Below are 13,955 nucleotides of genomic sequence, written 5' to 3'. Positions count from 1 at the left end.
TGGTTTATGCACGAATAAATCTCACCACTTTATTCATCCTGCCCCTTTTCTGTATAAGAAAATTATAGAAAAAAAATATTTCCTAAGCAGTCGCAGTTGCCGGAATAGCCGCACCCAGAGACGTTGCCGTAGCTGCCAAGGTGACCATGCAGCTACAACCACCAAGGCAACCTGCATGCTGCAGATAAATTTGTATGCTATCAGCCACATGAACACCACTGGCCCACTGATTCAAGAGGTAAACATAGTGGCAAAGGCTTCATCCCCACACGAGGGGGAAGCGTTGTATTTTTTGAAACTCAAATAACTTATGACATATAAATTTATATAATCTGTTGTCTTTTTTAATATTTTGATATGTGATTAACTTTTTCAGCTGAAATACAAGAGGGGCCAAAGGCCATGCTTCCATTTTAATATTTTGATATGGAGAAGATGACAGAAGCGTGTGGACCATAGTGTAAACACAAAATAACAAAGAAAATGAGATACCGACTTTAAGCAGACTTGACTCGAAGCCAGAGCATAACAGATATTATTAAAAGAAAGCCTATGTTGTAATCTTGACCGTTCAACATTTTTAAGGAAGATCAAATGGTAAAGATCTATTGATGTAACATGAAGGACGCCGGGATCGAATGGCTTGTGTTACACCACATGGAGCTGCAGATAATCAGTAGAGCTCTCGGCATAGGGCGGCCGCATCGATGACGTCGGTTGTGAGTGATGGCTAAGGCTTCCTATAGGGAAACAAAGACAGGCGTCGACAGCAGGCTTAGCATCAGCTGTTTTCCTGGTGATGGGAATGGCTTTGCGACGGTGAGCTTGGCGGCAATGGGGCATCCGACAATCGTCTCCCTCGAGGGTATCCTAGACAACAATAGCAGTGGGACGCGGGGCAATGCGTGACTCCGCGGTAGTAATAGGTGTGCGGCACGGGTAGGTGCAACTGTGGCACGAGTAGGAGTGGGCCATGGGTAGGCGCAGGGCCGCGAGCAGGCGCGGTGAGAATGGTGGCGAGCATGGCAGTGGGCGACTACGCTAAGGCTTTGTACTGACGAATGAAGATTGGTGTCGACGGGGGCGGCGACGGCTGTTCTTCCGGCGGTAATAACGGGTTTGCGGCGGTGAACTTGGCGGTGGCGGGTCGTATGACAAACGTCTCCCTCAAGACTTCCATAGAAAAAACAGTAGTGGCAGCGCGACGGGGGACGCATGGCTTGGCAGCAATGGTAGGTGCGCGGGTAGGTGTGACTGTGACGCGAGTAGGCACAACAACACGGATAGGCGTGGTGGCGCGAGTGGGCACAGGGGTGTGAGTAGGCGCAGCGGTGAAGGTAGGCGTGGCAGCGCGAGTAGGCACGCAGCGGGAGTGCAACTAGTACAACGGCGGGCATGGCGGTGGGCACGGCGGCGGGCATGGTGGCAGTTACGGCGACGGGTGGCCGCGGCTGGCGGTGGACTAGACTGCCAGGCTGGCGGTCGGGCGGGCTGCGGTCACGGATTATGCCCAGGCAAGCTACAGTCGTGGGTGGCATCTGGGCGGGCTGCAGCCACGACTGGTGGCTGGGCGACTGCAGCCGTGGCTGACGGCCGGAGGGTCCGCGGCTGCGGCTGGTGGTTGGGCAGCGGTAGTGGTGGATGGGGCCTGAACTCCGGCAAAGGTGGCAGCGGCCAATGTTCTTGATGGCGGTAGTGGCAGCCACAATGACCTAACTTTCCCTTCTTACGAGGGTCAAGGAGTGGCAGTTAACAATAAAACTCTTAAGGGTCATGTTTTTTTCAAAATCTCCTCTTTCTTGTGATTGGTCCCCCCCTTATAGGAGGTAAATTTGTTGCCGAGGCCGAGTAGTTTGAAGGCAAAATCTCACGCGTCAGCCCTCGTTATATGAATTGGTTGAGACAGGGTCGTCGAAGCTAGATGGTCCCCCATCATCTATACCCATTCCTTCTATGTTTCAGGTTGTGCATTGGAAATCGTGCATGCTAGCACAAATGAATGAGAGGCCACCAGATGGAAGCAACAACTTACACTGCATTGCTGACATGGACAGACGATCACAATCATGTATGGGGTCACCATATGTGATTTAATTGCTGCCATTGAACCCTCTAGAAATAGGGATTGAAAGGCCAAGGAAAACCTCATCCCTTTTTGCCCCTGGCTGACATCATAGCAATTTTGGATAACATGACGAGGAAAATCTGCCTCAAGGATGTTGGAAAATGGTCATGGAGTAATCCTAGATTGACCATCTACACTCCTATAGCCTTTCTGCCCCTTTAAAACTGAACTTTATCATTATTCAATTATCTTTCTCACCAAATCGCAAACCATTAGGAACCATGAATGAAGGAAGATCCACTTCTTTCTGCCTTTTGGTCAAAGTTTGTGATAGGCCTTGGCCTGAAGAAAGAATGAATATAGAATGATAGTAGAGAAGACAAATGATGACTCAGTTTGAGGAAGATGCCTCGGCATTAAGGTTTGAAGGTGATGAACACCCTCTAGATGGTGAAGAATTTGCGTAATTTGACACATTTCATAAACAGATATGTGAATAATTATATGCTCCTACACAATCATAAGAGATAAACACGTAGAACCAAAGAAAAAAATGCATCAACATTTACAAACTTATCTTTCATGCATTTCATCCAACATCTGTTTATTTTATTTTCAAGCTCTTTTTCTTCATTTTTCCTGGATATTTTCTTCATTTAATATCTCTGAAAATACCTAAATTCTCTAATAGAATACCCATCTTATTCTACTTTTTTTTATTCTTTTCATTAAATAAAAATAATCCAATATCAACTGCCCCACTTCTCCATTGAACCTCTCCAAGCACTAGAGACACCAAGAAACACTTGATGGACCTTCAAAACTTCACTTTCTTTCAATCTGCCTCTCTAGGAAGAAATGAGCTTAAAGATATTATTTACAAAGATTGGGGGCTCAATTTATAGATCAACCATGTAGATGGATAGAGGAGATAAAGATGAAGGTACCATTAAAATTTCAGCTCAATCCAAGTTCTGGATCATTGGATATTAAGCCTAAAAGTTGGATGATTCCTAGCCGTTGATTTAATTCTAACATTTCTCTCCTCATCGTCATCAACGATGTCATGTCATTCGATTTGGGTTTTGCCTTGACCAAACATTTAATGCGATAGTCGACTGAGATTCTTCCTTGTCATCCACAATCAACGGCTCTTGTTGCACCATGTGTCACCCTGGAGAAGACTAAAAGGGAATAATAATAGTATACTATTTAGATATATTATAAAATAACTAGCTCGCAGCTGATGTGGTGCCATGTCAGTGAGCACCTTATCGCGCCATCAGCTCCTTCCCTTTTTAATACAATCATGGTCTGACACATGTGCGCCATGTATACACGTGCGTGCCACCTCACCAGTGGCGCCATGTGTTTCTGAGACATCATCACGACCGTCATTGTTGATTAGTCAAAAAGAAAGAAAACACCACTTTTTTAATCCTCACTCCTTGGTCTTTGTGTGGCTTTTATTACACAAAAATGAGTTCCCTTTTTTGATTGGGCCACGTCACCTTACGATACTAAAAGGTAAAAAGAAAATAATTAGTCGTAAATGCCATTGTGGCATCACTAATCGCGATGCCATAATGGCTTAGTTTAATGATTGGCTGATGTCAATCATTTACTTGGCTTAATGATTGGTTGTCGCCAATCATTATCTCTAATTCTGATCCATCACCATTTGATGAATCGAGCGGCGACACATGGCATCGCAAAATAAAGGTGCTAAAATACATTCTAAAATTCATATTTAATAAAATAAAGGCCCAAATAAATAAATCTATATATATTTCACCATAGAAAATCATATCTTTACAAAAATGCCAAAAATCCAGAAAAATTATATTTTGACTCAAACAAATATATTCTTTCAGGATTTAATGTCAGAAAATCCCCAAAAATACATAAAAATGCATAAAATTCAGAATATTATTCAAAAATAAATTTAATCAATTTAATATTGATAATATGCATATATAATTCATTTAAGGCAAATAAACATGTAAATATGGTAATTTGAAAGTACCAAAACTGCATGTTATCAATGGCGTGATGGGATAATTACATAAATGTAGTATTATTTCTATACATTTTATATGATCTACAGATGGAATTTTGATTAAACCATGTTATTTACCTCATTAATCGAATATTACTACATCGCTTATAATTTTCACTTTCCACACATTATGGGCATTTTTTGCTAACTCCACTGGACTATTTGATGCTTTGGTGATTTTCCTTGTATTTCTGCTAACACATACATTCTATGAATTATATAATATTTCATCAAATGCACTATAATATTGAGAACTATTTATTTTACCTCAAGTTTAACCTGAAATTGAAGTTCTGAAATTTATAAAATATTATTGGTTAAGTCCAAATTTAAAACCAAAAATTTGGGCATACCATGTTGTATATCATGCATTGGTGGAAGATCACTAGGGAGCTCCTAGGGATGTCATTGGAGGTGGAGCCAATGATGGTAAAGAAGGGTTCATAATGATGGTTCGACACATAGAATGGTCAGCATTTAGCTCTTTCCTTAACTCTTTCCCATCGACTAACAATTAACCTAGGGGAGGTTTGCTTTCCTTAGAGGCTTGTAGGATCGAGTATTAGTCCATCCATAGAGATGTATGTCATTATTATAAAGCCATGGTGGACCAATGATGAGACTCCCCACTTTCGTGGACGATACCTTCTCTTCATTGGACAATGACTTAAGAGGGATCGGGTACTGAATTTGATGAGAATGGAATTTTGGTAAGGCTTTGGATGATAAACCAAATGCAGGTCAAGACAGCAAACCAAGGTGTTCAATATGGTGTAGACACAACCCTCATTTCATATTATGGTCTGGCATATCTTATCCCCATTCTTCACATAAGTATATATGATAGATGTTCTGAATCTAATATCATCATGAATGGGGTTGGGTTACGGTGCATTTATGATACCAATGACCATGGCGGTGGGAATCATAAAGTTGACATGGAGAGGTTCCTCCATGCCACTAAAACCTGATATATCCTCATGTTCTAATAAATTATCAACTGGTTAATCTTTCATATGTTATTCTCATTAAAAATTTTATTGTTAGTTGGGGGCTCAATCACTAGATCATCATCCCACATATGAAGGGTCCAAAAAAGAACATTGGGTGACAAGCCAATCACACATTCCATCTTGCATATGGACTTATATAGTTGATTAACTAATAATGATGAATGATGTTACTAATAGCCTCAAAACCCAACATAAGTAACAACAGCCTTGACACTTCAAGCCCATAATCCCTGACTAGAGGCCCTAAGGGAAAGCAGGGATGGGAGGTTTGTATATCGTCACATTGTAGGACTCATGAGTCCTTAATGAGGGAGGAGGGATGGACCTAGAACAACGGATCAGGGTCGGTGACGATACACAATTATTGTGAGGTTCAGGGAGAGAACTCCAAAAAATTATTACTAAGTTGAGATCTGTTTGGGAATGGAGTGAGGTGAGTCCTATTGGTGGAGGTGAATCTAGTTGCCCTCATGGGCCGTGGTGATGAGTAGTTCTGGTACAACTCAAGATCCTCAATGACTTGGTATGCCTGCTCCAATGTGGTGAGCTTCCAAAAAATCAGCTGCATCCATAAATAGGGGATGAAACTAGTATGGACGCGAGAGACATTTCAACTCCTCAAACTGGTCAATATTATTATCGACGGGCCTGTTTCCCTGATATCTTGGCCTAGCCTCCCAATTTCATTTGATGAACAACTGTATCTTCTTCACTTTTGGCATACTGTACCATTTCAAGTAGCTGCTCATCTTGGAATCAAAATCAAGTTACTCCTTCCTATCTCAGTTGCCTTCGAATTAAGTGCCATCTAGCCGAACAATCCTCTAGGAATTACCCCAAAAGGTTCCTTACAGCTCTAAGGAAGGATAACTCAACTTAATTTGACCTCAGGTGTGTCTTTTACTAGGACACTGGGATTCTATGTGAGTGGTACGTCACCCAAGTGTATGAGATCGTTTGAATCCTAAACAATATGACTATCCATACCATCGTGCATATCCATTGAAGAAGTAAAACGATCTGTAGAAATGGAAGTCAAGATGGGGGTGTATCCTCACTGGTGTGTTTTGCTTGATCATCCATATTTGAATAAGAAATTATCAAATGATACTATAAGAGGTGGTAGAGGCACATGTTTTGCTTTGATACCAAACTGATGCAGGATGGATACATGCAAAGAGGGTGAAGGTTATGATGAGGATGGTAGAAGATGGTGACAGCAGTTAGAACATAGATGGTTGCAGAATGAGTAGAACATGGTGGTAGTCATGGTTAGGTAGATGGCCGATGGAGCGGCCAAGGGATAGGTGATGGCACAATGGAGGATCACATCTATTGTGTTTGATACAAGTTGGGGAGAGTGGCAGAGGAGGGACAACATGATTGCTATGTGATAAGCCAAAAATAAGGGGTGAATTATGCAATTTTAGAATCTCTTGTCGCAATTAATTTTAGCTTAAACAATAAAAATTATAAAACCCTAACTTAAGATGTATAGTGATAAGTATAGGTATCATCCAAGGGAAGCTAGTAAGGAATTCAATTAGTGATCTGCTAGAATAATTTGACCCTAATTAGCGTTAATTTAATCTTCAATGAAGATTAAATCACCCTAATTAAATGAAGATTTTAGAAAGGGGGGTAGAAAAGATGTGAAGAATAGAAGCAGTGAGGAGCTCTAGATTGACTTCTTTGATCCAATAAAAAGGATCAAAGGAGTCAACTAGAGGGGTTACAAAGGAGATTTGATTTTAGTTTGTTTAGGGGAATTAGGTATCCAAATTCACTAGCTACTATAACATAAACACAATGTAATATATCCTAGAAATTTAAAAGAATTATAATTTGTTTTCTTAATGTGCAAGTGGAATAGCTAGATCGTTTTAATAATATCTCCTCTTAATGCGAGTAAGGGCTTGTACATGCCTCTCAAGTCTAGCGATTTAGAAATTCAGACCAAGATCAACATGAAAAATCACAAACTTCACTAACAAATAATCCAAGTTACACTAAAATGCAAATACAATGAAGTAAAAAAGTACCAAATTGGGTTGATCCAAGATGTAGCTACTCTCTGTCTTGCAGCTCTGAAAGAGCCCCTTCCCAAATGACATCCTCAACTCGGAATTCTGCGTTTATACTTAGGTTAAATGGTAAAAATTACCATTTTACTCCCAATTAATAATTAATTTTTTGCCACCGCTATAGGCCTGATGTGAATGATCCAACCATATAGATAGAAAGAATCCGTAAAAATTTGACCTCAATCGGACTTTAGGATCAAAAGTTATTAATAAATGAAAATTGACCACTCTGAGCAGTTGGATCAATTTTTATTTATTTGATTTTGGATTTCGAAACACTCAATCACGTGTCAATCTCCCATTGGCTGGCAAAATTTAACTTCTTTTGGCGCATCCTCTCACGACGTGCCACATACCCACTGTCCTGAAGTCAAAAGAAAGAGAAAAGTAAATGGAATACGTGTCAATACACATTTACTTATGCATTTTATAAGCTTCACCCAATCACAGGGCGCCATGTCACCTCCCGTGCGTGCGCATTTATATGCGCTACACAGGCAGTGCCCTCAAAAGAGATTACCATATAGCATTTAAGCCGTCTAGTTTGCATTCGACGGTCGAGATTTGGCCACGTGGCCCCGCAAAATCACTCCCATTGATTTTTGCACTGAAACCACTGCCTTTGTTTGCGCGTGCAATCTGACGCCGCCCAAAAATATTTATGCATATGCCCCTCCACTTTCTCTCTCCTCCATATTTCCTAAAACCATAAAAATCCCGTTTAATTTAATAAAAATCCTCCAACTATTTTAATTGGATCTTTATGCCTGCAATGGGCGAGAGCTGTTTTAAGGGCATAATTGCAATAAAAATTTAAGAAAAACTCCTCCGATTTTAGAAATTACTTTAAAACTCCTATTTCCCTTATAAAGATATCCTTTTCTATTTATATATTCATTTCTTCCTCGAATAAATTCCCAAAAAATTCAATAAAATTCTAGAAAAATATGGAAAATTCAATAATTCGTCCATGCATTAATTAACATTAAAATTAATTTTTAAACCTGACATTTCCATTCAAATAGAATTATTCCTAGCATAAATAAATTCCATTAAATTCATAAATTAACAGATAATTAGGAAAAAATCAGAATTCACATGTAATATTAATTAACATGTAAATATATGATAACAACCCTATTTCAAATTCTTTAAATGCACAAAAGTGTGCCAACTACTTGAATTAAGCACAGCATTTAGGGTATTATCACTATGGCATGTGGCATGCAGGTGGAGATGTGGTGACACACTCAATAAACGCATGCAGCGTGCATGATATACACGAGCTGATTACATGCAGGCAAGATACAGGTGGCTGTCTTGCCGTCGCAATAGAAGCTACATACAGCAATCCTGAGGCAACTTAGAGGAAGAAATAGAAGAAAACTCAATTCATACTTCACTGCTGTCTACATAAAGGGAGGGACATTTTATAGCCTTTCTGGTGACAACTTTTTTATGGAAATTCAAAAGGAAATATTAACGTCCGTGGTACCAGCTGTTCCGTTATGCCAGCCTTAGACCGCCCGTTCAGAACCTTAAAGACATCATCAAGATAGACTTTCCTACCCTTTATAATGAAGAGGATAAGCCATGACATCAGACTGAGGAAATGCTGGATTTTCAGGCTGTAGAGAGAGAAAGCGTTTTCATCCCAAGAAACAGTGAGATGAGATTTTTTCTGGATTGGCCTAGAGGGAAGGGACGGAAGATTCTGATTCGGAAAACGATCCTTTAGAAGCTATTTCGCTCGCAAAATATACCCTTGAGATATAACATTTTGATTTTTCGGTTCAGTTTTTGGTGCGTAGATAGGAAGTGCCCATAAGAGATTTACTTCAAAACTTTTGAAATTCCTAGACTGATTTGGGCAGAAAAATCCGCGGACGGCGATGGACGTAGAGAGAGAAAATGGGTACGAGTAAAGGAGTCTTTGGTGGGGGTGATAACAAAGATTTTGGAGATGACATGTGATGAAGAGGGAGGATGAGGCTGCGAATAGCGTCCACCAGTTCAGCGGGAGGGGAGGATGAGAGAGAGAGAGGAATATAAAAACACCGGATCACCCTATCTCTTTAAGCCTTCGTCCCCGGCCGAGAGTGAGCTCGGCGAGAGGAGATTTAGAAAGAGAAAGAGGGAGAGAGAGAGAGAGAGAGAGAGAAAGGAGGGACAGAGCAATGGCGCTCAGGCTGTGGGCTTCCTCCATGTCCAATGCTCTCCGTCTCTCCCGGTCTGCCGGTGCTCCTCTCCAGGGCGCCGTCTTCTGCAGACACTTTGCCGAGATCGGTAATGTATCTCACACTCTTCCGGCTTCTCTCGATCACGATCTTATCTTGCTGGGTCGTTGATTTACAGTTTTGGATGGGCTCAAGTACTCGGAATCCCACGAGTGGGTCAAGAACGAAGGAGGCGTTGCCACCATCGGAATCACCGACCACGCTCAGGCGACTATTCTCTCGCTCTCGAGCTATCTCTCTATCTATCTCATCTCTACGTCTGCATTTCTTTGTCGTCTTCTCTCTCGTATCTGCTCGTCTCTCTTTCTCTCTAGTTTTTTCCGTCGTTTTGAAATGGGGGGCCTGGTTTGTTTTGATGGGCAGGGTAGCCTGGGGGAGGTGGTTTTCGTGGAGCTGTCGGCATCGGAAGGAGGCACCATCTCCAAGGGCGCCTCCTTCGGCGACGTGGAGAGCGTCAAGGCTACCAGCCAGATCATCTCTCCCGTCTCCGGTGAGGTCCTCGAGTTGAACACGAAGCTCAGCGAGAACCCCGGCCTGGTAATCTCCCCCTCTCTCTCCCTTCTCCAAAATCCCATCTTTCCTCTCTCTCTCTCTCTCTCTCTCTCTCTCTCTCTCTGTCCCTCTCTCTCTCTCTCCCTCCCTCTCTCTCTCCCCCGCTCCCTCTCTCCCTCTCCCTCTCCCTCTCTCTCTCCCTCTCTCTCTCTCCTTTCTTTCTCTCTCTCTCTCTCACACTCTCTCTATCTGTCCCTCTCTCTCTCTCTCTCCTTTCTTTCTCTCTCTCTCTCACACTCTCTCTATCTGTCCCTCTCTCTCTCTCACTCTCTCTCTATCTGTCCCTCTCTCTCTCTCTCTCACTCTCTCTCTCTGTCTCTCTCCCCTCACCAATATCCCATCTTTCCTCTCTCTCTCTCTCTAACTCTCTCGCTCCCTTCTCCAAGATCCCATCTTTCCTCTCTGTCTCTCTCACCCTTCTTCAACATCCCATCTTTCCTCTATCTCTATCTCTCTCTCACCCTTCTTCAAGATCCCATCTTTCCTCTATCTCTATCTCTCTCACCCTTCTTCAATATCCCATCTTTCCTCTATCTCTTTCTCTCTCTTCCTTCTCCAAGATCCCTTCCTTCTTCTTCTTCTTCTTCTTCTCTCTCTCTCTCTCTCTCTCTCTCTCTCTCTCTCTCTCTCTCTCTCTCTTCCTTCTCCAAGATCCCTTCTTCTTCTTCTTCTCTCTCTCTCTCTCTGTCTCTCTCTTCCTTCTCCAAGATACCATCTTTCCTCAGACTCTCTGTCTCTGTCTCTCTCTTCCCTTCTCCAATATCCCATATTTCCTCTGTCTCTCTGTAAACCGGTCTTTGGCTCGTGCCCAGGTGAACTCCGGCCCGTACGACGAGGGGTGGATGATCAAGGTGAAGCTCAGCGACCCTTCGGAGGTCAACTCGCTCTTTGGCCCCGCCGAGTACACCAAGTTCTGCGAGGATGCTGATGCTGCTCACTAGAGAGAACATCGCCGGCCCTCTCTTACTCTCCCTATCCCTTTTCTCCAATTCCTAATCAAGCGTGTACTCTTCCTTCCGCATCTGTTTTCCGCCTCACTGCCCTTCAATTCAGTACTTTTTCTGCCATTATCAAAGTTTGCCGTGCCCTGGCGTTTCAGACTTTAGAGCAGAGAAACCGCAGATTTGGTGGGGATAGGATAGAATAGATTGCCATGTTGGGTTGTAGTGTCCTATATGGAGAATAATATGTATTATTGTAGATTTAAGCTATCGTTTAATACATAAAAAAGTAAGTTTGGCGTAGGATCTACCATCCGCACCGTAAAACTCTACTTGAGGGAAACTTTGCAGCCTTTCTTCCAGGAAGAAGGAAAATCCAAGAAAACATAGAGGAAAGAGAAGATAGAAGTGATCCCCTTATAATTGATCCGTTACGACAACTCTGGGATTAGGATATTTTATTATATGGGATTTATTGATATGTATAAAGGCTAAGTCTGTCTAGAGTATGATGTTGGGATAATTCATGATAGACTAAAGAGGATAAGGATGTTCCACTTGCCCATCAATAGAACCAGTTATTGAGACATAAGTGTGGTTTTCTTTGAGAGATTCCATTACTCCCAAGACTAAGGTGACTACTCGTTGACTCAAAAGGCTTTCCCTCAAGATTAAGATTGGAATGGAATCAGCCATGCTCTCTTAACTTCATTTATATATTTCTAAAATATAAAATCTGTCCACTATCGTATACAAGAGATGCATCCTTAAGGAAAAATACAAGAGATCGTTATGTTTACTTCACGACATCCTTCGTCCCTTCTCTTTCTCACTCTATTTTGTTGGCATCTGTGTTCGCCCTCAAATGTTCTTTTTGTCCCATTTGAGATTCTCACTCTAAAAATTAGTCCAGGTAGGAGAATTTAATAGTAGGTAAAACATGATTTGTTGATTGAAAATGAGATACAAATAAATTTAAGTCGGAGTACATAACTAGTTTTATCTCAAATGGGATGAAAAGAGCATTGTAACCCGAAAACAGATGCCCAAGTACGAGGCTTTCAGAGAAGATGAACATTATTTTTTCTTCTGACACTAGATTGGGAATTAGATTTGCGGTGTCGTCGTTTACTCACCCCAAAGAAAGAGGAGAAAGTAGATGCAAAGTGATTTCCTTAGAAAGGGAACACGATCTAGTTTATTCAGTTGTTGCATTAGTCATAGCTTTGTATTTAGCTTCCATGCTGAATCTAGAAAGTATCATATCTAACAGAGCTCTATGATAGGAGGTTCTTTTCCAGGAAAGTTAGATCACACCTTGTAATTCCACGATCTTCAGAAGCACTGGCCCAATCTGCATCAACAAAAACAATTAAGAGAAATACTAATATTCTCTTGTATTAATACGACATAACTAATGTCTCCTTTGAGATACTTTTATTAAGTAATTTATGACAACAAAATGTTCTTCCTTTTGGGTTTCCCTTGAATCTACGTGCGCCGCTGATGTCACCAACTACACGATCTATTATAATTAAATTTTTTTTCTTAAAATCACTACAGATGTCAAGAATCTCAATTTGATACTAAAGTGAAAATATCCAAGTCAAACATTTTGAGGGAGAATATAGGATGTCCCCAAATGTCATAATAACTTGTTTGAAGAGGTTTTTGAGATGATGGGGTTGATTTTCAAAGTAGAAGCTTGTATATTTTGATATGCAGCTAGGCATAAACTATGATTTTCAAATATGGATTTTTGGTAAACCAAATATATTGATGACATTTCAAGGGATTTTAAAATTAGACCAACCTTTTGTGGTAATGCTTTTGCCTGAGCTTGTTGTAGGCTAAACTCTAGGCACTACAAAATAGTAGAGGTTGTCTCAAATATTTCTTTTGAGTAAAGTATTTCTTCCATATATATTATCCTTCCTTTGTACAAATTGTCACATAACTTAGGGTATGATTCATTGTCAAATCCTAATCCATCATTCCAGTGAGTACTAATATGTAGCATAGCTAATTAAAGAACATCTTCTCCAATATCTCCACTACTCTGGCCAATGATTTAATTCGTCTACCTTGAATCAACATTTTCCTATATCGAGGGCACACAATCTCATTTTGATTGCTCCATAACCTTTGTGTTCTCTTGCTATATTCAATCTAAGAATACTCTGAATTGTGTGACTAAGGACTCATAAGTCATAGTCAAAATGATAGCCACAATATGTCTGTAGTATCTCAGATCTAAGGACCCCTTATTGACCTGAATCAACCTTATTGATGTTTAGATATAGTCCCTTCATGAATTCATGTGGATTAATTCAATGAATTATTTCTATAAATAAAATCTACCAGTCTCTAAATTGAGGACTGCATGATCAACCATAATTATCCTTTAGGTATGATCACATAGTGCTGTCGTTTCTATGTAGTTTGATGTCCATCTCACCCTCCAAATAAAAATGTTAGAATAAATATTTTGAGATTAGAATCATAATTTAGTAAGTCATTACATTTATTGAAGAAATTCATTATGAATATCGCACTATAATAATAATAAATACATATTTATTTTTATAAAGTACAACATGGCATGAAAGTGTGATTGGCTTAACATCAACATAACATCCATCACAAAACATTTGTGTTGCGTGTTACCTTGTCCTCCTATTTTGTTTCTTATGGACGCAATCCAAAATCTTCATTCAAGAAAGTTTCCTCATTGAACACAATATAAATTAATTAGAAGATTTGGAAATTGAGTTGTAGTGTAAATATCCTCTCTCAAACATCCAACTTTATTTTGAGGTTATTGGATGGAGGGATCTAATGAAAGAGGATAGAATTATAAGAAAACACTTTGGTCATTTTTCTTCATCATAAAAAACTTGGATTGGATGTTGTGGGACTACCTTGGCTTTTAAAGAAGCAAAATTAGGTTTATTAATTGTCGTTCTGATTAATTTCATTGCTACCAAATAATATTTTTAAAATT

At 40.4% G+C, this 13,955-nt stretch overlaps 1 protein-coding gene across 1 annotated transcript; it reads left to right on the top strand.

Annotated features, from left to right (window-relative positions):
• The first annotated feature begins 9,291 nt into the window (after positions 1 to 9,291).
• Positions 9,292 to 11,085, top strand: LOC144714872 (Single hybrid motif superfamily protein). Its single transcript, XM_078589671.1, has 4 exons — positions 9,292 to 9,507; positions 9,577 to 9,665; positions 9,822 to 9,995; positions 10,823 to 11,085. The coding sequence occupies exons 1-4, from the start codon at positions 9,399 to 9,401 to the stop codon at positions 10,949 to 10,951; spliced, it is 501 nt and encodes a 166-aa protein (XP_078445797.1). The 5' UTR covers positions 9,292 to 9,398; the 3' UTR covers positions 10,952 to 11,085.
• Positions 11,086 to 13,955: the final 2,870 nt, after the last annotated feature.

This window comes from Wolffia australiana, chromosome 18 (assembly GCF_029677425.1).
Source record: "Wolffia australiana isolate 7733 chromosome 18, ASM2967742v1".
Lineage (NCBI taxonomy): Eukaryota > Viridiplantae > Streptophyta > Magnoliopsida > Alismatales > Araceae > Wolffia > Wolffia australiana.
Note: the sequence above shows the minus strand (reverse complement) of the source record. Positions and strands in the feature narration are given on the sequence as shown.